This window comes from Numida meleagris, chromosome 7 (genome assembly GCF_002078875.1).
Source record: "Numida meleagris isolate 19003 breed g44 Domestic line chromosome 7, NumMel1.0, whole genome shotgun sequence".
Lineage (NCBI taxonomy): Eukaryota > Metazoa > Chordata > Aves > Galliformes > Numididae > Numida > Numida meleagris.
In genome coordinates this window covers 19,555,150-19,582,291 of record NC_034415.1, presented here as the reverse complement: position 1 = coordinate 19,582,291, position 27,142 = coordinate 19,555,150, and the positions used below count along the sequence as shown (strand labels likewise).

Here is a 27,142-nt window from a genome sequence, read left to right as displayed (position 1 = left end):
CACACAGTTGTACTTACAAGCATGTTAATCACAACTTAGAAATCATCCTTCTCCTGCATATGCTTCTTCTTCTTATGAGGACAAGGTTCTTCTTTTTCAGAAAGATTGATTCCATTTCTCTAAAGCACATCTATTAAAGCAGTGGCTTCTACCACTCAATTTATTCTGACAAAATGAGGGGAAAATTATACAACATGGGAGTCAAGCAAATTAAAATGGGTGTGTTCTGAAAGTTTAAGAGGGAACTGGTTTCTAAAATATTTGCTAATTACATTAATAACATCCTCTTTCTTTACAGGAAGTATCAAGATGATCATGGGGGCTGGAGGTGGTAGAAAGGGTGTTAAGCTAGCACACTAATATACCAATTCCATCAGAATTTGTTCCTGTCAAACTTCCACTTCGTGCAGGTTAAAGCTGCAAAATGAGAGAAGCAAGGCTAAAGAAACTTTATCCCACATTTGAGGACAAAGCACTCAACTGAAGCATCCTGGGCCATGGGAACTCACGGAATCATTTGTTTTACCGTGGTGGAAAAGAATCTCGTATCTCTAGAGGTTATGTGTTATCCAGCCTTGACACTATGACCTTCAGAGTAATATTATCATTAGTAGTTAGAAAGCACTTGTCACTTCTCTGCAGTTCAGGATAGGAAAGAGAAACAACAAGGTTCTGGCTGTTAAGACACCATATAGTTCCTGTGCTCATGAAGTAGCTACAAACTTCTGATGCATATGCAGTATTCCTCAATGAGGTAAGCACGTATCATACACTGAGAGCAAAAAATGAAAAAGCTTTTTTTTTTCCCTGATTATCAGAGAAAGGACTCCTTGTTTTTTTTCTATACATAAATATTTTGAAAAGTGACATTTTAGGAGAATTTCACTGCAAACTTGAACTAAAGTGGTTGCAGATGTTGGAAAAAAGCCAAGATGAATTTATCTAATTTATAGATGAGTTATGACATAAGATTTGGACTTTATTGCAGATTTTGGAGTCTTGCTGAAATGATTGTAATGGAACAACACATCTCTTGAAATGAGGCAGGGGCGTGAGCAAGGCTCCAGCTCAGGAGTGCTTGACCACTAACCCAAACATTGCTTTCATAAGGTAACTGATTTTCAGTCAGTGACCGGATACCTCCTTGGAATAGCAGTGACATCTGTCTTAAGTACAGACAATACAGTATTACTTTTTCAAGAGAGGGGTGTGTACCTGCCCAAGCACGAAGGCAATCTTGCACCTAACACAAACATATTTATTTATTTTCTCTTGGCTCCCTGGCAGCAGAAAGACTTCAGAACATGCATTCTTCGGGGAGAGGTAGGTACTCATGGAAAGGGCAGATTACAGGAAAGGAGGAGGGAGGAAAGGTTGATGCCTCATGTCCTGAGTAGTGTGTGCTACAGGAATGCTTCTAGTGTGGAAGACTATACGATAATGGAAGTCTAATCTATGCTGTTGGATTTCTGAGCTTGCCAGGAGAATATAATAACGTAAGGTGTCCTTGAACCATGTCAGTGTTGATGTGTCTTATGGCTTCTTTCCAGACTCAGCTTAGGAAGCATTCCATGTAACACAGACTGAACTTCAAGGCCTTGCCCCTTCTCTTGGATTTGGTCTCGTAGACGCTGGATTTCAAGCAGCTGCATTTCTATGATTTTCTCATTTTCCTTCTGCGCATTCAACCTTTGCACAGCTGGGCTTGACAGCATTTCACTGGAAGGAGCTAGAAGATAAAATCAGAGAGGACAGAGTAAAGGTCTAGCTCACAATTCTTTGGAATAAGCAAAGAAAGGCATCTTTCAGGGCTGAAGGAGTACAGCTAAGCAGTAATATTTTGCAGTGTACACCAGAACATTACAATGTTATAGGTACCATCAGGCAGAGAAGCTGGAACAATACAGAGATAGTAACAGAATTGTTCACTAGGGTCAAAGAGGGTTTCTGGAATGAACTCTGACAGTATGCAGACACACATAAACATTACTCACCCGTATCTTGAATTGCTTGCTTCTTCTTGGTTAATCTTAGTGCTGACTGGAGGTCATGTACCTGGGTATGAGCCACTGTCAGTTCTTGTCGCAAGTCATTAATTTCCTTAATCAGATTCACGTTTTCCTGCAAAACCAATATACTCTATGAGGAAAAGCACAGGTACTATCTGGCTCAGGAATATGTCCTTGGGAAGGAAACTGGCAAGTGTAAAATCAGTACAACAAGCAGAAGATACTATATGCTTGTGGAGCTAGAGCAATCAGTACTTTACATATTTCAGATAAGGCTACAGTAGATCTGAAATAAAACGTGACAGAATTTTAATCACATAAGCTCAAGAAGCTAATATTTGTTTGCTCTTCTGACTGCAGCTGCATTCTGAGACATCATCTTCCTTGCAGTTCCACAGAGAAGTTTGAGTCCTGTTCTGGGATTGATCAAATTAATTCAGAATTAAGGGGTAGAATTCCCATTTCTCTCTTCAGTCTGCATTATTTTGCTTTTCACTTTTACACAACATATCTATTCACTTAAATTATCATTATCTCCTTGCAGATCTTCAAAGACCTTTTCGTTAGTTCTGACTGACATCACTTTTCAAGTCCCTTTCCACATTATTAAGAAATACATAAAGTGTATGAGAACTTGAGACACCTACTGCTAACATTTTGTTATGAGGAAAAGTTGGCTGTGTATTTTTGTTCTTTTTTTAATCAGTACTTTGTTCTTTTTTTCAATCAGCTTTCAACCTCTAAAAGTTCAACCCTCTAATTTTTTTTCACAGCCTACCACAAAGCATCTTGCTGAAGGTGTTGTAAAAGTACAAATTAATGTAATATGGTTTTCTATTACACACTACATCGACAGCTTCAAAGTCTTCAGCAAAGGCAATACGAGCTAATACTATTGAAGGATGATAAAACTGTTGCTCATGATTCAGAAACAGGAGAACTACCAATTAAATATTTATTTTCTAATTCAACAAGAATGAAATTCTACATTTTACTCTTACAAAGACAGTGAAATATACAGAGGCGAGTTGTGGAATGTGCTACAGTTTGAACTTGGGCAGGAACAGTTGTTCTTGCAAGGGGTTGTGTTGGACTCTAAGTGCATGATGACTAGGTGAGCTTATGCAGCCTGATCTGAAGCCATAATATTTTTTAGATTCTGACTTGTGTAATTCAAGTCTTTAAACACAGATGAAATTTAACTGCTATGTAGAACTTGATCCTGAAGAAGAACTTGATCCAGAACTTGATCCTGAAGAAGACAATTCCCAAGAATCAGTCAAGGAATTTTTTTTTATTAGCTTTTGGGATTATGTAGCATTATTTGTATATGTACTTTGGTCATGAACATCTTCGTAAGATCACTCCAAGAGGTTGAATGCTGCTGTCAGTTAAGGTGTTACTTTTGACTTATTAGCAAAATACATAGTATCCTGTATGAGGTAATTTGAGTTAATTAGAAATATCTTGCTTGGCTTTTTGGGTGCTAAATGTTGGTTAATGTTGAGAGTATTCTTCTGAAGAGGTACACCATCCATCCAGATTAAGCTTTTAATTCAATCTTTACATTCTAACTGGAAGCTTGCACTGCACTGAAATGGTCATGCAGTGTATTAAATGCTCACTGCAAAACTCTTTGTCATAGGATGTAGCAGCAAAGTAAAAATTGTTTCAGAAAAGGGACTGATCAAGTGCATGGAGGATGAGACCATGAGAAACAACTGCATATGATGTTTGGACACAATCTACGGCATAGTAAGTCCCTACAGTGCTGACTGTCAGAGATAGGGATGACACATGATGGAAAAGATGATCCTACAAATGCTACAGTTCAAGCAGTGTCACTTCAAGATTTTTCAGTATGTCTGTTCTTATGTATCCGTGTGATCAAATAAATCATTACAAATATAGCAGGTTGGAGGGAAAACTAACAGTCCAACAACAGGCAACTGTCAATCGGTAAGAACAATTAAAATTATCTTGGCAGTTCCAATCATCTGTTGCAGCAGTTGTTAATGGAATGTCCCTATGAACAGTCACTCAAAGAGGAATACACAGCTCTGAAAAGCACAACTGAGGAATAATAGAAATACAGAGCTAGAAGGCCATCAAGATGTCATTTACTTGTTCAAAGCAAGCTCTGACAAAAGTTTGTCTAAACTAGTTTTTAAAGCCTCCTGTGATGGACTGGAAGACCATGATAATTCCTCCTGGCTGTAAAGTCTCATTAATCTACTAGACTTCAGAGAACTGCTTTTTCTTTGAAGAAACCAGGCTGGTTAGAACCTTTGATATCTTCATCTTCCAGATGTTTTATTAATTTAGTTTTAATCATCATTTCATGTTAGGCTTACTAGTCTAAGACATTGAGTATTATCATTGTAAGCACCATCTGTCACCTTATTCCAGCAAGAAAATTCTTCAGATTCTTTTCTGAAGCCATCCTGTTTTGTGTCAAAAGGAAACAGCAAATTCACAGGAGTAAAAAAAAAAAAAAAAAAGACCAAGGAAGAAGACTGCTGCTGCATGGGCCTGAAGGAGCACTATGGATAAATAACAATATACAGATGATTTAGGTGAGGACTGAGGTCTAAAGATCCTGAGGAAATATAATAAAGTAACAATGAAGAAAAGTGAGGGGAAAAGGAAATGCTGACTGAGCAGAAGGAGACTATAGTAAGAAGAGATTGTGAAAGTGCTGTCCTCCCAGGATGTTTGCTGTGGGGCTCCATATCCTCTCATTTCCAGATGAAAACAAACTGGATCTTTGGGCTCAGCCATGATAAGTTTATCTTGCCTTGTGAGGAACAAGGATTCTGAGCAAGAGATCTTGAGATGAATAGGCATAATAATTGTGTGTTTCTGAGCTTCCTTGGAAAATCTGGATGAGAACAACAGAAAGTCCATCTGAATTCAGACCAGTAGGAATGGACCTATGCGACCGAATAAAGTCAATATTTTTTCTTTCTCCAAATTTACTTCCTAAACAGTGCCACATAGTAAGTGCAGGTTGGTTCTGAGGTGCAAATTAGCAATGATGGCAATTATAAATACTGTATGAAATAAAGTAAATCCATTCATTACTTAAAAAAAAATCCAGATAGCAGAGATGCCCTATGTAGTGGAAATGCTAAGTTACGGCCTGAACAAGTGATTGAGCACCTGGTGGGAAGGCAGGACCAACCCAGGGGAGCTCAGGTGAAAGCAATGCACCTGAGTGACTGGAAGAGGTGGAGCCAGGATCCACCCCTTCCCAGACCTTATTTAAGTGTTGGCTGTGTAGGCAAAGCTATATTGCTGGGGATCCCTGCCTACCAGAGGTCTTTCAAAGGTAAGCGGTTTTTCTTCTTTTGTTTCTGCATCCATAGCTGCTGTATTTGGGCTTGTTCTCATTTGCTACAGACTAGGATTGTGCCACCCTGCTACTGTTGCTGTACTTCCCATTGCATTACAACATTATATCCTATTTCCTTTAAAAATGGGAAATGGCAGACAAACACAAATATCCACAAAACAGCAGTGATTTCTGGCATCACAGATCTTGTGCTTTCTGTCCAGAAAACTGTAGGGCATTAGTAGCTCAATGAATATTATTCTTGAAAGTCCTAGAAGTTCCTGGCAAGAAAGCAAACCAAAACTGTTTCAAAGCTCTAAGAACTTATAGCAGTATGGTGATTAAAGTATTTTTTTTATGCGACTCCTTCCTTCTTCCCTATAACAAAAGGAAAGGCTTATTACCTGCATGATGCGTGTATAAGCAGCTTGGTGGATTTCCTGATCCTTTGCCACTTGCTTTTTTAGAGCTGCCAAATTCCTCTCAAGATATTCTCGTTGTCTCATGTACTCCTGCTGCAAATCTGTGTCTACCTCTTCAGTCTCCACCTGAGAGGGCACAATGTTTTGCCTTAATAAATATACTGCCATAGAAATTCACCTGTAAGGAGAAGGCAAAGGCTCTAGCTCACCATGTCCAATTGCTGCACATACTTGGTGTAGAGTTCACGGATCCCAGCCTTCAGTTTTTTATAATCCTGAATGAAGCCCACACAATTATGAAGATCCATTTTAAATCGTTTGATGAGAGCTTCCATACTTTGCTTCTGTAATAGTAATATAGATACCTTCCTACTTGGCTCACAGTAGGCTCTGACACATACAATTTTCTAGGAAATCTAGCAGAAAAGGTGAAAGCTAGTATTTTTAAACAACTAAATGTAAATATATATTTCATTAAAAACACTTGCAGTTAAGCTGCCTCACTGTGCTGTTAAACCTGGGAGAATATGTGATCATTGAACTTGCGTATAAATAACTGAAATTTTTTAATATCAATTTGCTAATTTGGTTGCAGACTTAGAAGTTTTCTGCCTTTGTCCTCACTTTACAGATTCTCCTGTTCCCTGGTCCTTGTACACAGCACCCCCAAAGGACCTCTTTGCTCACATTAATGCTTCTGTAGTGTTCCACCCTCACAAATTTCATTATCTAGGACTGTGGACCACTGGGACCACTGTTCAGTGGTTGCACCCCATACCTTCTGCCTCTCTTTGCGCAACTCGTTATTGGTTGCTTTTAGTTTCTGCTGCAATTGTGTGATATTTAGTTTCAACTGTGTGCTCTCCTTGTGGAATTGTTCCAGTTCCCTCTCCATCTGAAAGGAAGCAGGGGGAGGACGTCAAGACTAAGTGCAGACATAATGGGGGGGGGGAACAACAGGAAAACCAGAGACTGGAAATACAGACTTGAGGGAGTAGATCCCCCTTCAGGTTGAATTACATACAGCACAAAAGTCAATTTTGGAACAACACTGCCCTCTGCCAGAATACAGAGAAAGCAGAAAAAAAAAGGACATACAGCTCCCTTCCAAATTACAGCCGTAAGCGATGTGATGCCTCTCCATTTCCTTGAGTTGGACTAGGGCTATACTGTTCTCTTTGAATAAAAATGGGTTAGGTGGAAATTAACAATCAATACTGGAAAGAGTAAGTGCAATAAGAACCACTTGATACTGAAAAGAAACAAATGCATGAAAAATTGTGATGACATAGTGCTTTTTTTTTTTGCCCATTTTTCTAAGTGCTACAGCATTTACTGATATGAGAAGATGACTAGAAGAGAGGATAGAGCTTTCATCGTGCTAGTCTGACATGCATATAAGATGTTCATTAGCTTACATTTATTTAAAAGGATTTCATTCTGAATAAATAGACGTATGAATCAAACAGATCAGTGATTAGCAATGGGGAGGTCACAATAAGATTTCATCATGAATAAGTTGCCTCAATGAATTTGCTGCAAGCTAATTATGAACACATGGAAGTTTTCTGTGGATTAGTTGATGAATCTAATTCCTAAATTTGGTATTGTTTGCATAAATCTACAACTTTCTGAGAGGAGTTCTCTCTTCCTTCTGATCAGTAAAGCCAATGTCTTGCAAACTCTACAAGGTATGTGCAGGGCAACCACATAAGGATGAGATTTATTTTTAAGAAAAAATTATATTATTCAGTCTTGGAAAAAATCACTGATACAGGAACTTAACAGTATTGATCACTGGTATCCCATGATACAAAATTAAATAGCAGCTATTGTGTCAAGTATTTTTATTAGCTGTAAAGCTTTTGAATTAATGTTACATGTTTTAGAAGTCAAAGAACAAACGGGAACCTCCATGAGACTGGCCTGGCCATCTTCATATTCAGCCAAAGGGTTTAGTAGCAGAGGCCTAGTTACAGTGTTACTCACCTCATGGATCTGCTCCTTCAATATTTTGATATCATTTTCACGTGATTCTATTTGCTTTCTAAACTGCTCTATTCTGTGATCCAGTACAAACTTGAACTTTTCCAGTTCCTGGTTTTTCTTTTTTAGGTCATATATATGCTTCTCCTGGAAGAAATACATACAGAAACTTGAATCAGACTCAGCACTCTCAAAAAGATCCTTAAGATGAGGTGTGAATACGGCATAGGCTAAAACAGCAGTCACATATCCAGTGGAAGTCTAGACTTCAGTCACAAATCCCACACGTACTGGGTGGGAAGCAAGGGGGAAAATAATCCTACAAACCTAGGAATGGGGGAGGAAAAACTCAACACCCTATATTGAGTTCCTGAAGGAATGCTTAAAACACTGAGGTCCCAAACTAAAGACTTGGCAAATTCTTGAAGTTAAAAGTGAGTTTCTGGGAGGTGATGTTAACACAAAACAATACTACAAAATAATTACTTGTATTAAATTAGGGGAGGGAAACTATGATCTCAGCCAATTGTCCAGTTTCTCACCTTTTCCTGGATAGTGTTAGTTCTCTTCTCAATCTTTGTATTCAGTGTCGAGATGTCCTTCTCCAGTGACTTAATTATGCCTTGCAGATTCTGCTGTTCCAGTTTCATTTCCTCAATGTCATTGTTTCGTTCTTTGAGCTCCTTCTGTAGGCTGTTCAACTAGAGAGGCAAACAACTGAAAACTTACAAGTTGTGCATCACTTAACCATCATACTCTCTAAGATACCTTGTGGACACTGTAGGATGAAGGATATCAAATTAATAGATTACAGGATTTTGATATCACTTTATGAAGGGCATTTAATGTTCTGGACCACCTAAGAAAAAAAGCAAACAGCTGAAGGACAGATGGATATATTACTGCTGGGGGAACAGTGAGTATTAAGATGGGCTTTGAGAAACCATGGAGGCACTTTTCACCAAGAAATGAAGAGTTACAAACCATGTGCAGGGGATATGATCTTAGCAGATGTACTTTAGAAGCAAGACAGAGATGAGGAGAGTGAAAAGAAAGATTCACATACAAAAATGAAGCACAAAGCAGCTCCAATTTCATTCTGATTAGGAGAAGGCAGTTGCAAACTAATTAGCTTGATTGAAACTGAACTCTGAAATTACTGAGAAATCTCCATAATATTGATCCATGATAGTCTGAATCTTGAAAGCAATGAAAAAATGAGCTGTCCTACAGTGAGGAACTGGCATTCAGAAGCAGAAAGTGTGTGGATACTATGCCCAAGTATCAGCTTCAAATAACACTCAGGCCATGGAAAATTACTTTATGAGACTCCCTTATACAAGGTGATCATTGGTCATACATGTCTAACAATGACAAGAGTAGGCTGATAGGGTGCATGGTTTATAGCTCTTAAGCATCCTTGAAATCCCTGTCTCAGTGCAAGACCTGCAAAGCTAAGAAGGTCAGAACTGGGAAATGGTGCTGGACAAACTGTGAATACCCACAAAGATATTCCCAGTGTCTAAAAGACATCAGAACTGACTCAGTACCGAGGTAAAAGATGTTGTGCAGTCAGAGAACCTCTATGTCACCAAGACAGCTACTGAAGAAACCAAAAAGAAAAAAGCCCCTCTAATATTCTTAGGAAAATGTAATACCCAGCTAGTAAAAGAGCTAAAATTTCTATGCCTACTTAAAAATCCTAGGAGTAAGAACAACGAAAAAATGTTGATATGTACACAACACAAAGTGTACTGCATTAAATGAAGTGGTAAAAGTGTTTTTCTAACATAGTAACATATCAGATCTTAGAAAAACTAAAAAGTTTGTTTCCCATCATAGGATGAACAATGTTATTGTTTATGATTTCACACTATGGATGATAGAAGGAAGTGTAATAATGATAGCACACCAGCTCTATCATCTATCTCAAAGGATGTCAGCATTCAATCAGTGCACAGCTGCCTCTTCTGACCAAATATTCTGAAATATTCAGATGGATATAAGAACAGTTTCTTCTTTTTATATGAAAATCAAAATATTTACAGAGTATGTTAATAGGTCTTGACATATCATTAAACACATTCAATCCCTGGCAACAGGTCTCCATGTGCAGATGCGATCCATTCAGAATAAGAGATACCCTTTTATTCATGACTCCTATTTCTCCTTTCAGTTGCAGATTAGATTCCTTTTCTTCTAGAAGCCGTCTCTCATATTTAATTTTGATATCCTGGATTTCTCGGTCTTCATCTTCTTCAATTTGTTTCTTAATTTCTTCATGTGCTTGAAGCTGCTGCCTCATATCCTCCTCTGCCTGCAGTTAGGAAAAGCAAACATTAGAGAAGACAACAATAGATGACCAATAAAGAAGGGAATTCTTTATCTGTAACTGCATTTCTCCTGGGAGGGCCTATATTTAGTGAACTCTTCAGCTTCAATTGCAGCAGTAGCATTCAAGCTAACAACATCTTAGGGGATTAAAGTCACTTCAAAAACTGTTAAGACAAACACCAAAAAATGTTCTTAAGACTTAGATGCTTAAAGTTAAGAAGATAAAAAAAAAAAAATCTGAAAACCTAGGCCAAATTAGCAAACTTGTTCTTGCAACAGCAAATACAAACCTGAGTAACACTTGAGAAGACCTTTCTAAATTGCTGTTTCTGATGCATTAAGGACAATAAACACTCTGCTTTGCATCAGTCTCTGCATCATTCTTTCCTTACATTCTTTCCAAGTTGGTGTTGCAACACAGAGATGCAAACAGTAACGCTGAAGGAATTTATTGACATTAGTTATACTAGCTTCTGTTATCTGGCTGCCCTATCTAGCTGAGTCTGACCTTCAGGTGCAGGAATTTCATTTAAGTACTCAGGGTACTCCTTTTTCATGCTCAAATTACGCAGGTACAAACCTCAGGGACTTGGTGACGTTAGCGATTTCAGTGAATGCGAGCCATAGAATTCACCAGTTTAGAAATGTTACCTCTTCACTGGAATAAGGTGATTTAATCTTTATCCAATTACAGTAAGTGCAATTGGATACACATTAATAACAAGGAATTTTTGGATGTAGGAAACAGAGGCAAAGCTGAGAATATCCAAGGACATTCTTCTCAGCAGGTTACTGAATGTATGAAGCCCAGAAAAGTTGGTAACCCTCAGCTAGAGTTTTCCTCATTACTGTTCTATCTGTTGACATATCTCACCCCAAGGTTACAGGTGGATTAGGAATTGCATGGAGGGTGCCAGATTTCCCTCCTCTAGGGAACATTTCATCACAGTTGGAAATAAAAATAGTCAGTAATTCAAACTGCCAATCAAGTTTCATACCTCCTCCAGCAGAAGAGATTTCTCATTAAGTTTCTCCTCATAATAATCTGTTAGCTCTTCCACAGCCCTGTTTTTGCTTTCCTGCAAGTTGTGCAGTTGTTTCTCATATTCCTCCTGCATCCTCTGGGAGTTTACTTGCAGCTCCTGGTATTTCTCATTTTCCATCAACAGTTTCTGGTTACTGTCAGATTCTGGAAACAGGAAACATATGGAACTGATAAAACTCATAGAGAAGAGAGGTGTATCCTATCTTTCTACTATTATAAATGTCTTATTTTCTACTGTCTCTTTCACAGCTGGTTGCAATAAATTACACTACAAGCACCTCATCACTTTCCTTGTCAGATATACAGGGGTTTTAGGCTCTATGGCCATACAAAATTCTACATCAGAAAACCATATCTTGGGTTTCCTTTTCTTCCTTTTACTTTTATCACTTCGCTAATAATGCCTATTCTAAAACTGCCATTCACCTTTCTCAGTTGTGCCTCTGAATATTCTGTTGTATCCCTGCAGACTGCAACAGAAAAAATGTTTCAGCTTGAGTAAATCCACAACTCGCACCCAAACCTCCTAGTCTGCCATTACAAAAAATGAATAACAGTCAATCTAGGCATTCCCCTGAGAATGCTGGTCATGAGAGAACTGTATAAGCTCAACTGCTACAGCGTGGACTTGATGTTTTGCTGTATTTCTGTTTTACCTTGATTAAGAATTTGGGATCCAGGTGTTTCCATGTTGTACACTAATTAGCCTGGTTGTTGAACAGTACAGCATCATAAGTCTTGTACAGTGAGCTATAAGATAACTGAGGAAATTACTAATCTTGGAAACAGAACATCTAAGACAAAATGCCCTGTGCACATTCTTCTGGTCACACGTACAGTGCAGTTCAGACAAACATTTGGTCTGCTCTATCTATATGACACATATACCTTTTTTCCTTTTACCCTGCACTCTGATAATCCCTCTTCATCACATTACTTGCAATGTCCAAATTCTTTGTTTTCTTGCCCATGGTGATGAACGCATACACAACTTAATTGAATGCACTTCCTCCAGATTCTAGTTACAGACACTTATTATAGTCTAACCTAGGTCTCGCATCTCCTTGGCATGTTTATTCATCAGCTCAGATAGTTGAAACTGGTGTTGCATTTCCTGATTGTCTTTCTCTGCCTGTAAAACCTGGGGAAAAAACAAAACAACAAAAGCTTGAAAATAAGCAAAGCAGTGTCTAAATCCTTTGTATTTTTGCCAAGGATGGGGAACACATACACAACAGAATGATGTTTGAAATCTCTCACTGAAAAAGCATGTATTGCCATGTATTATTAAGCTGAGTTGTCCCAGAGATTCACTATGAAAAATTACAATACTAAGGAAAGCTAAAGAAAAGTTGCAAATGGAGTTCATATAATACTGGGCATTGTATAATATTAATTTAACAAGAAAAGTTTGTGAGCCACAAAAACCTCCACTTTTTTGTATGTGCCTGCTTGAGGAGAATATGTACTTCTGCAAATTGTTGTCCAGATATCAAAATTCAAGCTGCTCACTTGGAGCAACTTTGAAGTTCAAAAACACTGACATTTACATGGAATGACAAAACTAGGCTAAAGCAAGGTTTGAATGCCATTTGCTTGGCATGTTCTACTACCACTGCAAATTACTTAATCATCTAAAAAAGCACAAAGAACTGGAAAAAGATGAGTGAGAAAATTCCCAGAAAATTTGGAGGGAACCACTGCAGGTACTTTTTTAACTTTCTTCTCATAAGAACTATATGGCTTTTGCATAAACAGAAATACTCCATTTGACTACTGGACACAATTAGAAAAGCTAGCTCCAAACCTGCTGAAATTGAATGAAGATGAAACAGAACGACAATTTCAGCAGGTTTGGGGCTAGCTTTTAAGCCCTCCCTCATGATCACAGAGAAACCAATAAGTACATGAACAGGAGAAATCCAGAGGATATAGTTTAATTCTATTTTCAAAAAGCGTACAAGGCACATCACCAAGTGTTGTTAAAAGTGCTAAGCAGCCAAAGCATAAAGAAGAAGGCAGTACATGAACAACTGTAGGAGGTGCAAGTTGCATGTGATGGAGCTTTAAAGGCACAGTCCCACTTCTATCCATGGGTGATAGATCTTACTGATCCTTGGTCTCAGGCAAAAGTTATTGCTGAAAATGCTGAAACTGTTTTCTCCCAGGTAGACTCTTGCTTCCCCTCAGAATTTATAAGACAGCTGACGCAAAGAATAGGTTCATGCTTTACAAATATCAGGAACATCTTTTTTGGAAAGGAATGATGAATTCTTTGGATGCCTTACAGCATTCGTACATACAAAATGCAAGCTTGAATTTAACTTGAAAGGGAAAGATTCGGTATTTGGTACTGCAATATGAATCATACCTGGTGTTTGTTTTTAAGGGAGTCTATTTCCTGAGTGAAAGCCTCTTCTGATTTCTTTATTTTTTCATTACAGCTCATGTCCTTGAGACGTAACTGGTAATCATTTTCTATCTGTAGCTCTTTCACACGAATCTGCAGGTCTAATATTGCCCGACTCTGTTAGGACATAGATGAGAAGACACTTTTAACAGAGAGATTATTTGCCATTTGCAACAGTTTGTTAAGGATGCTTTATCTACTTATGAAAGACAGCCTTTGCAGAGAATTTTCACCAAGACAGATTAATAAGTTCCAGAAGCAAATTTCCTTTGTTATTTTACGAGATGGTTTATAAAAATACAGCTGATTTCTCCACCACATTAAAACTGCCTACAAGTGACTGGGGAAAGTATTAGAGAAAAGTCAAAACTCTTTTCTGCATTCGCTGCTCATACAATGCTATTTGCATGTTAACACTCAGCTACTTGCTGTAACCTCTTCTTATGAAGAAAGCCATGCAAGTTCTCTTAAACAAAGGGCCATGCAGGCGCAGCTAGTCACAAACATCTTACAAATGTAATTCACAAACTGCAAAGTAGGAATCTTATGGTTCATATGCGCAGGTTGCTCCTCCTACCTTTTCTTCTATATCGGATTTCATGATCAACACCTCCTCAGCATATTCAAATTCCTTTTCCCTTTTCAGTATCCCTCCTTTCTTATTATATACTTTCCAGAAGAATATAGAGCCATCCTCTGAGGCAGTCAGCAAAAATAGGTCATCATTTGTTACAGACATCTTAGAAAGAAGAGACAGTGGAGTGATAATAGAGACAAGGAGGAACAGAGACATTGTTTGATCTTATATCACATTTTGCTTCCCACCCACTTATTCCCTGTCATTTCCACCACAGTCTATAGTGGAAGTATTAACGTAGCCCAACATCCTCTACTCCTGCTCCACCCAGCTCCAGAAAACATGGGAAGGGAATGAAGGTCCAGAAGAACTTGTGAAGACACTGGATCCAGTTCTGTTCTCTAATCTGTAGGAAGATTTTAAAAACCTGGAACAGACAAGACCTTCTAGATAGTCATAGCACAGATAGGCAACTCATATGACAATTCCAGAGGTCCTTAGCCTTTTTTCTTTGAGCATCTGTTTGAGCAACAGATGGCTAAATCTTTTCTTTTGAATCTGCAAAAAAAGCCCACCAAGAGATATCTAGTAATAACTGCAGTCATCTTCTCCAGACCTCCTGTGACTGTGTGGCTTGGCATAGAGTACCTGGGAGCTGAAACAGCTTGTGAGTGAAATGAAAGGATGGTTCTAGTAATTGCCTAGTACGTAGCCTAATGTTGGACTGTGCAGCTCCAATTCAAGGAGCTGTATTTGACAGTGATATTTAAACATCAAAATCATGAGCAGTTTTAAGAAGGCAGAACACATGGCTTCCCAAAAGTGTACTGAAATATTCCATGGTTGGAGGCTCCACTCACCATATCCCCATCTTTCATTTATTCTTCATTAGCCTTCTAGAAATACACTATAATTAGCAGACCGGTATTGCAATCTCTTCTGTTTACCCTGGCAGCAAATTACTTAATACATGTATCTCATTCCTCCTTCCATTCTCACAATACATTTCCAAGCCTGCATAGTTTTATCTTCCTCTTTCTAGAAAGAGATGTATCTAAGTTCTCCATCAGGAATACGTCTTGTTATATATCCTGGTGCAAGCCACTGAGGGCTACTTCGTGACTTATTCCTTTACTTTTTTTTTTTTTTTTAAGCCAAAACCTGCTTATCTAGTAATGCCTATTTCTTAAGACAAGACTTCTGTGAATGCTCTAATCTTCACTCTCCACAAGCAGGCTCAACCTTAGTTATAAAATATTATGCTATCAAAGGGGAAGGAGAATTGGTGATAAATGAGACATGTACAATTGGCATGGCAAAGAAGAAAAAGTATTCCATGTTACCTTTGTAACAGCACCCGCATGGGCTTGATACTCATTGAAGTCCCTGCACAAAGGTAATGGGTACTTCATAGCTCGTACTGTCCCCAGAGATGTACCAACAAATACCATGTCACCGGAATGAGAAACAGCTACTGCAGTATAAACAGCATCAAAAGCAGGCACTTCATGCTGGATCTGAAAAAAAACCAAACCAAACCACAAAAAAACCCACCACATTGCATTAAGTTCCCCAAAGTTATTTAATTACTTATTGCATGAGCAATTCTCATATTGCTGCCTGCAGCAAATAAAGCAGTTAGAAGAATCTACATGTCTATAGGAGTAAAGCCGTTAATGACAGTATTGAACTTTATACACGTGCAGTCTTAAAATTTTAAGCCAAGTTCCACAAGTCAATCTCTTCTGAATAATGAAATGCTTATTACGTACACTTTAGCACTGTTCTGGACAGAAAAAAAAAAAGATATATAGCCTAGTAACAGCAGTACGTCCAATACTGGAACTAATATTTCAGCAAAATATATGATACAATATTGCAAAGTTTGTTTGCTGGATTAGAAGATTCTGAGGTAAATCGAAGTAAAATTAGAAAGATATAAAACTACAACAAAATCTCAGGATTTCATGGTAAAGGACATAAGAACACTAGAAAGCTGTCAGTAAATCCAATAGCAATCAAAAATGAATTCAGTGGATGATAAGAAAACCAAGGCATTAGCACCCTCCCTAAAGAACTTCGCAAAATCCGAAGCACACATTAGCTCACCGAAGACTCTGAAATCTCTTTGAGAGTTTGGTCTGATCCAACAGCAAAGATGATTTTGGAATCAGAAGGCAGGGAAATACTGCTGTAGATGCAGGACGAGAGCACGCACTCCATCTCCCTTTTACCTGTTGATAAGTTCCACTCATACACAGCACCATGTGTGTCACAGGAGAAACATTTTGAATCATCTGCACTCCATTTAACTGCACATATCTGGCAAAAGCAAAACATGTGGGGGAGACAACATGCAAGTTATTTTAATGATAAATCCATGACAACTTTGGAATCACATTTCTAGGTTTTACTTAAAATAACCTAGACGTTTTTCAGCTAATTCCATTTCAGCATTAAAAAACCAAAACAAATCAAATTACTTTATGATCACGCTGACAAAAACGCTCATTTCTGTAATATGCAGTTCATTTTATTTTTATACTTTATTATTGGGATATTTTTCCTAGTTCAGCTATCTGCAAATCATTCTTCAACGTAAGGACAGACTCTTTAGGTATACGCAGTGCACACATACACTAAGTAGGAAAGCTGACTTTTGTATTTGTAGTTCTAATTTTTGGGTCCACTTCTGATCATATATTGTACTTTACCTGTTCAAAATGCATCTTAAGAACTAGTTCATACCTTAATGAGTTGTAGTGTATAGGATTTGTTTACTAACCTTCCCACTATGTCCTTTTAAATTATTAGTATTCTCAAAGGTGGTACAGGAATAAATTTGAATCACATTTCCATTAACTGCAGCAAAAAGATGGCCTCCATTACTGAATGAGCACTACAAAAAAAAATATCCACACATTACTGTAGATGCAGTGGATATAAAAAGTCATGCAATGAATTCCAGTGACATCATCTAATAGCTGAATGCTATACAAGAAGAAAGCTGCATGACATAATCAGCCTCTCACCACTTTCATAATTGGTGCTTTCCCCTAAAAAATTCAGTCCTCTGGTATTTCTGAACAAACCCCTTCAGTGTTCCCAGACCCACAGTCACGCACCAGTCCAGGCTCATTTTCCAAAGGTCAGAAACACGTTCTCTCTGCTTTATATCCTAAATCCTACTAGGATCTATCAGACAGGATGCTATCTTCTGTCATGTTCTTCCCCACTCTGCTCCCTGTAAGTCCCCAGTCTCACTCTTGCATCGTTCCTTACCTCTCTACAGTCTCTTACAGGAAAATCCTTGAAAACATGCATGTCCTCATATAGTAGACTTATAAATCGTAGTTTGTCAGAAAACCCAACCAAACAGAAAAGGCCAGTGGGGTGAAGTGCTACTGTGTATGCTTCCTCCCAAAACTCCTTATACAGCTCCAAAGTGCTGAAAGAGAAAACCATTGCAAACTGCCTATGAACGTTCCTGAAGATTCTTTTTCCAAAACACATTACAAGTTTAACACAAACCTTGCCTAATAGAAAAGGCTCTGGACTCTATTGGCACTACTTTTAAAAGGCACTGCATATCCATACTGCTGAAGCATGTCAGTAAGACCATTTGTATCCCACACCACACAAGAATTTTACCAGAACAACACTGCTACATGAAATTGCTGCTGCTGAATGCTAAATGCAATATACAAAAAAAGCAGGAGGTAATAACAAACAAAAACAACTCTTTACTTTGTCTTGTAATTCCAGACACGAACGGATTTGTCCAGGGAACAAGTAGCAACAATGGGTCTCCGAATACAGATGTCCAGACCCGTGATTGAAGCAGAATGTAATGGGAAATGTAGATATTCAAAATGACTTGATTCTTCCTGAGAAAAATGATAACATTAAAAAAAATAACAAATGTTACTCTGTGGGCAGTAAATCGGGTCAGAAATCTATCATAGCTCTTTGTGTACAGTAATCAAGTAGGATTGAGGAAGCCACGTAATCCTGTCACTGCTTCTGTCTGAGCATCATCCTTGAAATGTAACAGAATCATTTTAACTTCATGATTAGTAATCAGGAAAAGTGATATAGGGAATATGTAAGCACCACAGCTCTCATACACCAGTGAAAGCAGAACATAGTTGTAGGTGTCCAAATAAACACCAGTTAGATAAATAAATAAAACTGGAGCTGAAAGGACTCGGTTAAGACCTTGTGGTCAGGCAGATGTTTAAAAATAATTATGCGCTGAATAAGAAGAAATTAATCAGGATGTTTAACTATTCCATGCCAGATATGAAGCACTGATACAATTTTAGGATGCATGCAGAAAAAGATTCCATAACTGCAAAACCTTTTCCTATAAAGATCTTTTAGTATTACTTTACTCAGGCTAGTATTAAACTTCATACAAGTCAATTGCATTACAAATTCATCTCCTGCCCTTGTATTATTAACTCCTTCAAAGCAAGGAATGTTTTTATTATGTTTGTCCTTCACAAAAGGCTTTTACTTCTAACTAGAAGTTCTGGAACTATTATTTTAGAATCAGATGAGCTTCCCATGGCTGCTTCAGCTTTACTATTATGTTAAAGTTTCTGCATATTACAGTATAGCATAAACTACTACAATTACACTAAAAATCCCTCAGTTAAAGTCTTACTTAAGTCGTCTGACAGTGACATGCATCTTCAAATGGTCTTAGTAGTATCCTTTATCACTCTACTGAATAGCATCAGGTGTGCATATAGAGAGGTATATAGAGAGATGCTTCCACAAGAGGCTACCAAAATACAGAAATACAGCCCTCAGAGAAGTACACAGAGCACTTCATACACAAGTTTTATGGGTTCAGAGCCTAGCTAACAGATTTCATGAGAACACATCACAGAACGTGACACTGAATGGTCTGTGCCGTTACAACACATCCCCTACTGGACAAGTTGGTTGTGGAATGTGTAAAGACTGCACTCACCTTCAAAAAATCTGAGGAGGGCATAGTAAACATGTAAAGCTGATTTTTAGTAGTGCTAACCACCATTGTTTCCTCAGAGGGGCTGAAGCATATACAAATAATGTCCTGTCCACCTGATGGCTTTGGCGCAGTGGTGAACTGGTCCTGAGGAAGCTGCACAAGAAATGCATCCAATGGGGTATTCCAGGTCTCCATGTTCTAGCAGTAAGCATTCTTGCACTCACACACACACGTTTGCTGAAATACCACCCTAATAATCATATACGCAATATCAGTAAGAAAACTTGGATAGCAAATAGCACAAAAGTACTGCCAGGCAGGGAATAGCATTCAAGATAACCTAACTGTACCTTTAACATCAGAAGATATTTCAGCATTAATCTTAAGTATTTGAGTTGAAAAACAAATCCGTATCAAAAAGATGTTAAGCAAAAAAAAAACTAGAAAGTGTCAGAATAAAAACTGCCTGGAAACTGTGATCTCAGAATAACGATTTGTACTGTATCATTCAGGTTGATAATACCTGAATTAGTGGCATGCTATTTGCAAAAGATTGCTTGTCAACAAACCACATGGGCTACATCTCCAAAGATTCATGAACTCCTCCTCTTCTAGACCTGAGCTCAGGAGTCCAGTCAGCCAGTGGATTCCAGGACACACCTCTCAAATCCACGACTTGGAGCCAGGCACATACAAACTGTGTATAGGTCCATACATGCCCAGCAGCAAGTCTCAGCTCTTGTAGATTTGAGGAATAATCTTCTGTGGAAGGCAGTAAAGTGGCTTAAAGTAGAACACTGTTACAAGAGATTTAAATTTCCAGTGTCGAAGATCTGGAAGTTGATGAAGATTTACTAAGTATCCACATGCAAAAAGGATTTTGATCCCCTTATCTAACTGTTAGGATCTCATGCATGGGGAAGATCTGACCTTTCAGGCCCAGAATGGCTTGACCAGATCATCAGAGTAAGATGTCCTTATCCTAACACTGTAGTAAATCAATGCACACAGCTCCCTATGGGACAATTAGAAATCTTACTAGATTACTTAAAAGTGCATATGTCTCGCTAAAGCCATAATAAATATCTGAAGGGAAAGATGCTTTGCCTTGGAAAAAAGCAAACAATCAGTCTAGTTTTTCATAACTGACGTAGCCTACTTCTTAGCTCCAAAGCCTCCATAAATACAAGTTTCTTAAAGGTTTCCAGAAGTTTAGCAACCTCAAAGCATATTTCACATATAGGTACATGCAGAGCTACCTTGCAAAAGGTCACCTATTGCTGACTTTCAGTGTGAGCTCTGGCACATCCTTTCCTTTTTACATCACCAGGGCACTTAGCTCATGCTTACAATGTACTTTAACATTGTGCTAAGAATTACTGTTAATAACTGAATCAGAAGCAGCCCTCCTGCCCAGAAAAACAGGCCCCTGCTGCATAATTGCTTCCAAAAGCTTTTTTTCCCCGTACCCAGATTTCTTGACTCTTCTTGTAGTTATCCTTCTCGTTGGTCTTCTCAAATAGAAGAACAACCCCTGGGCTAGACGAACATGCAAAGCCTTTGGAATAAGCTGCAACTGCAGATATTTGAGGCAGAGAATCCTGTAGTGAACCACTGTCTTCAGAGGTCGGTTCACAAGAGACATCAGAACAACTGCAAGCAAGAAATGCATAAAGTCTTCAGAATAAAAAGGACAAAACACAAATGTTTATTAGCAGCATCAAAAATATTATAACATTCATAAACTGGACAAGAAGGGAATGGCCTGCAACAAATCTTCATGCACAAGTATTTTGCAAAGATTTACCTCTCATAATCTTTTGCTCTTGCACCTTCTTCTAGTTCCTTGGGTGGTTTTCTGTACTCTACATCTGTTTGCCAGAGCAGCTCTCCAGTTTCAAACAGGAAAAGTTTGCCTGTGTCAGTGCCACATATAATTTCTTCATCAGACAGCCAGGCATGGCACAAGTAGTTTTGTGGCTCTCCCTTTTGTAAATTCATCTGCTTCAAAGTTCCTTCACTGTATTTAAAGCATTTAAAGAAGCCATTTCCAGTAATACAAACCTGTGCATTGTTGCGAGGACTAAAGCTCACCTACAGAACAAAAGAGATAAATTACTTTACACAACTATGTTCACTTTCAGGAAAAAAAAAAAGTGCAAGTGTACCTGTTCTAGAGATGTACAAGATACAGGAAAACAAACAAGGGAAAAAGGTTCAGAGAAACGTAGAAGAGACTAAGAAGTACACATTGCAGTTTTCCTCCTTTCAGACTGTGCATATCAATGTGACACATGATGTTATTGATACATTAATTCTGTTAAACTGAGAAGCCAACTGATTCACAGTATAATATGGAAAAGGAAGTTGTCTCTGCCCTTCAGGATCAAGCAAGGCAAAAATACATCTTTACTGCTGATTACTGGGTTTTCCAGGTAGCCAGCTACCTGAAAAGAACCATCCATTCTTAAAAGTCAGGAAGAATTTCTGTATTTCAGGAAAGACAAACCTTACTCATAATGCATTTTAATTCGCATAAATGAGTGTGTACTGGTGAAACCAGATGACTAATCACCTTGATCCCCAGTATGAAGGACAGCAGGGGTAGCTAGATGTGATTTTTCATGCTTAATGGGACTACAGGCTGCACTTGTCTTCACAGTTACTCTCCTGTCTCCGTGAACTGAGCTCACAACGCTGGCAATTTGCCCTCAGTTCTCCTCTGCTTGTAGATCTATCCCAGAAAATAGTGGCAGCTAGGGTCCAATGCGTGCAGCCTGTCCCCCTCCTGCTCTAAGCTCCTTTCAAGTAACGAGTTGCTCTTTTCTGCTGCTGGGCTGCCCCCAGCGGCCGTTACCTGGCAGACACCGCTGCCCGCGGCCTCGAGGTACACCGCGGCCAGCAGCTGCTGCTTCTCCCACAGCCACAGGGCGAGGTTCGCCTCGGGGGGGCCGGTGGCGGCCGCCAGGTACCAGCCGTCGGGGGAGAAGGCCAAGGACACCGCCTCTCGCACCGGCAGCTCGGCGGCGGTCAGCGTCCTCCGCCGCTGCGGCGGCCCCGCCGTCAGCTCGTACACCGTCAGGGTCGGTTCCTCCTCCGCCGTCTCGGAGACGGCCAGGTACCGCCGGCTGCGGCTGACGGCCAGCGCCCGCACGCCCCGGCTCTTCTCGCAGCCTGCGGGGAGGAGAGGGGTCAGGTCGGAGGGGTCATTTCGGGGGCGGGAGGCGGCGGGGCCGGGGGCTGCCACCTGGGATGAACTTGTGCCATCTCTGCTCGGTGTGGAACTGCGCGCAGGCCGACCCCGCCGCGTGCAGGACCACCCTCTCCTCCAGGAAGCAGACGCCGCCGGACACCCCGGACCGGCAGCCGAAGACGGCCGCGGGCTGCGCCACCACCGACGACATGACGCCTCCGCGGTCGCCGTGGCGACCGCGGCTCTGTCGCCGCCGGAAGTGACGGCAGCGCGCGTGCGGGTGCCCGGAAGTGGCGGCAGCAGGACTGGCGGCATGGCGCGGCGGGGCTCTGAGTCGGACTCCTTCTCGGATTCCGAGGACTCCTCCCTCTCGGACTCGGAGGTGAGCCCGTTGCTACGGCCGGTAGCGGGGCCGCAGCCCGAAGCCCCCTTGGGGCAAGGCGGCCCGGTCTGAGCGCGTTTTCTCTGCAGCTCCAAGAGGCCTTCGCCAGGGGCGAGCTGAAGCCGGGGCTCAACGTGGTGCTGGAGGGGCGGCCGAAGCAGTCTAACGACGTGGTGAGGGGCTGGCGCCGGGCCGGGGGGGAGGCAGAGCCGCCGGGTGGTGGGGGGAGCGGAGAGGATGTGCGTAGCGGCCTGGGACTGTCGGCTTGGGCCGCGGAGGGAACTTCTGCGCCTGGAGGCGCAGCAACCGCTCAAGGGGCTGCGCGAAGATGTGGGGCCTTCTCTGCCTGGGGTCTTCGAGAGCTGGCTCAGCAAAGCTAAGGTTGTACCTTGGGGGTAATAATCAAAGGAATCAGTGCAGGTTAGGGGCTGGCCTGCTGGAGTGGGGCTCTGTAGAGATGGAGCTGGGTGTCCTGCTGGATAACAGGTTGGCTATGAGCTAGCAGTGTGCCCCATTGGCTAAGAAGGTCGATGATATTCTGGAGTGCATTAAGAAGACTGTGGCCAGCAGCTCGAGGGAGGTGATCCTCCCCCTCTCCTCTGCCCTGGTGAGGCCGTGGCTGGAATACTGTATCTAGTTCTGGACTCCTCAGTTCAAGACAGGCAGGAAACCGCTGGAGAGAGACCAGCAGAGGGCCACAAAGATGATGAGGGGCCTGGGGCATCTCTCTTATGAGGAAGGTCTGAGAGACCTGGGACTCTTCAGTTTGGAGAAGACGGAGAGAGGATCTCATCAGTGCTTTTAAGTATCTAAAGAGTGGGAGCCAAGTGGATGGGACCAGGCTCTTTTCAGTGGTGCCCTGTGACAGGGAAAGTGCTCTTCTTTACTTTGAGGGTGCCAGAGCACTGGTACAGGCTGCCCATAGAGATTGTGGAGTCTGCTTCTCTGGAGATATTCACAACCTCTCTGAACTCTTTCCTGTACGACCTGCTGTAGGGAACCTGCTTTAGCAAGGAGTTGGACTAGATGATCTTCAGAGCACCCTTCTGTGATTCTGTGATTGACCCTGACTGACCTCTCTTCTCTGAGCAGGAGGTTGAGGTGTATGCTTTCCAGCCTGGATTGCTGTGGTAGTTTGGGGGATAACCAAACAGCTTCAGAGGAGTAGCCTATTTTGTGACCTGGATATTTGCTTTTGCCAAACTTGAAAAGCTGTTTGTATGTCTCATTGTTCAGAGCTGTGCTTCCCTTTCATAGGATGGTTTGAAGCAGTGCCTGTCTGATTTCAAGCAGCAGCTAGCTTGGGTGGAAAGGCTGGATGTGACGTTGGATCCAATTGCAAATGCTGTGGAGTCTGTCTCACACAGTGATTCTAACAAAGATGCTGTTGATCCTGAGAATGATTTCCAGAGAGAGATGAGTTTGTAAGTGTAAAAAGAGATTCTTCATATGTTCTCTGCATACTGCTACATGCTTGGTGTCTGGTTTCATGTGACTGCTGTAATCTATCACTGGTCTTGCTCTTGGCCCATTTATATTACATTTGATGATTCCAAATGTTTTGTAAAATAACTGCAAATAAACGCTAATATATTGAACTTGTTTTGTGACAGGAAGTAATTTCTCCCCTTGCAGCAAACTTCCATCCTTTGCTGAAAAGTGTCTTTAAGAAGTCTCTGGATTGGAACACAATGGCTTGAACACAGATGGTGGATTTATCTGTGTGGATGTGTAGTTCTCTTTGCTGTGCATTTTACAGTATGATGTATAAAACCTTAGCAGGAAGATACCATCATTAATATTGTGCTGACACGTAAATTGCTTTAAGTAGATCTGAATGCTCTAGAATATGAATGTTGATATAATACCAGATCAAATTTTGTTAGATCCTGGTATCTTCTACCTTACGTGAAGAGCTTGTGTCAGCGCTGTGAGCTGCCTGGTACCCTGTCACAGAGCTGCTGTTGTGCTGTCTCCCCAGTTACCGGCAGGCGCAGGCAGCGGTGCTGGAGGCCTTACCCAGGCTGCGTAAACTCCATGTTCCTACTAGAAGGCCAGACGATTACTTTGCAGAGATGGCCAAGTCAGACCAGCAGATGCAGAAGGTATGTGCCATGAATAATAGCATTCATTCCTGTGCTGTGTGTTGGTTTTAGCCTGTGTTAGGTATTAAATGTGTAGTCTGTAATAGCTACCGCCATCTCTTTGACAAAGATCTGTGATAACATTTGTGTTTGAAGTGTGTTTGTGGTAGGAAATGTCTTCCTGGTTAGGTATTTCTGTGCAGTGTAGAGATTTCCACAACAGGCTGGAAATGTAAAGTAGAAGAGTGTGATTTACATTGTGTCCCAATGTAATCAATATTAAAAATGGAGGTTTCTTCATATATGCAACAGTGGTTGGGAAATTGGTGGTGTTTATGTTATTTGTCATAAAACTTGCAGTGAAGGGAGGCATTAACCGTGATCGTTTTTTCTCCTTAATTTATATTTGATGTATCCTGGCTCTCAGTGGTTTTCAGCTGTGGGTACTGAGTTAAGCTGGACAAGTAGCAGTGATTCTCTTTATAGAGAAAATATCTGATTGAGAGAGATTTTCTTTTTTGTATTCAGTGATATTGTTTACATAATTACTGATTTCGGAACTGTACAGCCAGCTTAAAATTTTCACACTTTCCTTTGCATTATTGATTATTTTTTTTTCTTTTCTTTCCCCTAAAAAGATTCGACAGAAGCTTAAGAGTAAACAGGAAGCAATGGAGAAGTCTGAGAAAGCAAAGCAGCTCCGTGCAATGAGAAAATATGGCAAGAAGGTGAGGAGGAGCTAGAGAAGGGACCTGTCTATGACAAGAATCTAGAACCTGAATAAGCTTACAAAGTGGGATCCCTGGAGGCAGGATAAAATGGAATTCCTCTGGTCTCTTGTCTAGCTGCTTTGAAGGGAGACAGTGATGGGATACCAGGGCCTAGAAGAAGAAAGTATGGGGCACTAGAAAAAAAAAACACTGCTGTTTTGCTTCTTTTCTCAGGTACAAACAGAAATTCTACAAAGGAGGCAAAAGGAGAAAAAAAAGATGTTGAATGCAGTCAAGAAGTATCAGAAAGGTAAAGTTAACTTGTCTAAGGAACTAAATGTGTAATGGGAATAGTGATGTGTAAGGAGCGTAAGGCGCTCTGAAATGTGGTGTCATCTCTACTGCTGAGCAGTGAGCTTGAAAGGTTGCTGCTATACAGAACCATACACTTGTGGCAGAGAAAATCCTTGGTCTTCAGTGAGAATGATTTGTTACTATCATTTAGGCTGAAAGCTTGTTTTCTGTGGTGGTACCTGAGGAGCTGTTTTGTCCTTGCTCTTGCAGGTCTCTCTGACAAGCTGGATTTTCTGGATGAAGAACAGACTTCATCTCAAGGGAATAAGAAAGGCGGTGCAAATCAACGGGTGAAGAAAGGGTGAGATTAGAAAAGAAAGATATTTAAAGGCATAATCTCTGTTTTTTTTTTCAAATTTTGTAGGAGTTCTGTATGACAAGACAGCTGTGCAAATTACTATTAGTGATAAATAAGTCTCAAATGGCTTTCTGTCCCTAGAGAGGAGAACTGTGGCCCATTGGAGTAGAGACTGAAATGTGCTAATTTGATAAGAGGGGAAATTTTTATGAGAACTGATGGGAGTCTGTCAGCAGGTATTTGTGCTTCCTGAGGAAAGGTGCATAAGCAGTGATGCAGCTGAGTTATTTTTCAGACCAAATGCCAAAAGACGATACAAGAATCAGAAGTTTGGTTTTGGTGGAAAGAAAAAGGGCTCGAAGTGGAACACAAAGGACAGTTTTGATGATGTATCCAGCTTCCGGTCAAAAGTAGCACACAACAGAGGCCCGGGAAAAGGAGGAAAGAAGGCTCTCAATGTAAGTAAAATGTTGAGTGCGAGTGATCGTTGTTGATTGGGAAGCCCTCCCTGGTCTGGGTGGGAGACCTGCACACGTGATCAGTGCCTCCAGCATCTGGAGATAATGTAATTTGATTGCAGATAGGGCTGAGGGCAGTGGTTTGGGGTTTGAACAGGGGAATAAATGGGGGACTTAGCAAGTATTGTTTGTTGCCGCATGTGGCCTCCAGGGGTACTGATGCTACAGAGCTAGAATAAATTCTGAGGACATGAAAGTAAAGATCAGAGTTCATTCTCTCTTTGCAGAAGAGACCTGGAAAGAGAGCACGGCAGAAAATGAAGAGCCGAGCAGGCTGAGAGGACTGTGCTCCCCAGGAGGGCTCCTGTGTCTTTGTATGTTGGAATGTGTTTCTGCTGTCTTCAAGCAGCTAGCTGTGGAGCAACCTGAATGCTTCTAAGTGGCAAGAAACAAGTCAGTAGAAACTAGTGCCTTATCACTAATTTGTTCTTGATGTGCATTTTGTTGAAGAATTGTTTGCTACTTAAATGTTCGGTGTGTGAACATATTAAATAATTTACACAGA

General features: G+C 40.5%; 2 protein-coding genes and 1 long non-coding RNA gene across 7 annotated transcripts; 2 read left to right on the top strand and 1 right to left on the bottom strand.

Moving 5' to 3' along the window:
- LOC110402583 lies at positions 619 to 4,977 on the top strand. The gene is made up of 2 exons (XR_002441192.1): positions 619 to 754; positions 2,783 to 4,977. It is a non-coding gene; the product is annotated as an uncharacterized LOC110402583 (long non-coding RNA).
- CFAP57 (cilia and flagella associated protein 57) lies at positions 955 to 22,545 on the bottom strand. 5 transcript variants are annotated; one of them, XM_021404816.1, is made up of 22 exons: positions 22,343 to 22,545; positions 21,956 to 22,272; positions 20,906 to 21,192; positions 20,568 to 20,751; positions 19,099 to 19,251; positions 17,865 to 18,004; positions 17,400 to 17,565; positions 16,903 to 17,016; positions 16,227 to 16,439; positions 15,461 to 15,634; positions 14,118 to 14,279; positions 13,502 to 13,657; positions 12,178 to 12,271; positions 11,084 to 11,274; positions 9,895 to 10,068; positions 8,294 to 8,452; positions 7,755 to 7,898; positions 6,544 to 6,660; positions 5,975 to 6,109; positions 5,748 to 5,891; positions 1,995 to 2,121; positions 955 to 1,729 (listed from the first exon to the last, which is right to left on the bottom strand). In XM_021404816.1, the coding sequence occupies exons 1-22, from the start codon at positions 22,500 to 22,502 to the stop codon at positions 1,518 to 1,520; spliced, it is 3,723 nt and encodes a 1,240-aa protein (XP_021260491.1). In that variant the 5' UTR covers positions 22,503 to 22,545; the 3' UTR covers positions 955 to 1,517. The 5 variants fall into 5 exon arrangements, with proteins under 5 accessions (XP_021260491.1, XP_021260494.1, XP_021260493.1 ...); XM_021404819.1 differs by having other exon boundaries at positions 5,975 to 6,040; XM_021404818.1 differs by having other exon boundaries at positions 22,346 to 22,545.
- EBNA1BP2 (EBNA1 binding protein 2) lies at positions 22,508 to 27,142 on the top strand. Its single transcript, XM_021404858.1, has 9 exons — positions 22,508 to 22,673; positions 22,763 to 22,846; positions 23,931 to 24,097; positions 24,655 to 24,778; positions 25,396 to 25,485; positions 25,702 to 25,777; positions 26,032 to 26,122; positions 26,415 to 26,577; positions 26,865 to 27,142. The coding sequence occupies exons 1-9, from the start codon at positions 22,605 to 22,607 to the stop codon at positions 26,913 to 26,915; spliced, it is 915 nt and encodes a 304-aa protein (XP_021260533.1). The 5' UTR covers positions 22,508 to 22,604; the 3' UTR covers positions 26,916 to 27,142.

Coding starts and splice junctions, on each gene's coding strand:
- CFAP57 (XM_021404816.1), bottom strand. CDS start 22,502: ATGTCGTCGGTGGTGGCGCAGCCCGCGGCCGTCTTCGGCTGCCGGTCC. Junction 17,566..17,864: donor GTCTGGAATTACAAGACAAA/GTAAAGAGTTGT, acceptor TTTCTCTTTCAG/CACTTTGGAGCTGTATAAGG. Junction 11,275..12,177: donor CAAGGAGATGCGAGACCTAG/GTTAGACTATAA, acceptor TCCTGTTTCCAG/AATCTGACAGTAACCAGAAA.
- EBNA1BP2 (XM_021404858.1), top strand. CDS start 22,605: ATGGCGCGGCGGGGCTCTGAGTCGGACTCCTTCTCGGATTCCGAGGAC. Junction 24,098..24,654: donor TTCCAGAGAGAGATGAGTTT/GTAAGTGTAAAA, acceptor CTGTCTCCCCAG/TTACCGGCAGGCGCAGGCAG. Junction 26,123..26,414: donor AATCAACGGGTGAAGAAAGG/GTGAGATTAGAA, acceptor GTTATTTTTCAG/ACCAAATGCCAAAAGACGAT.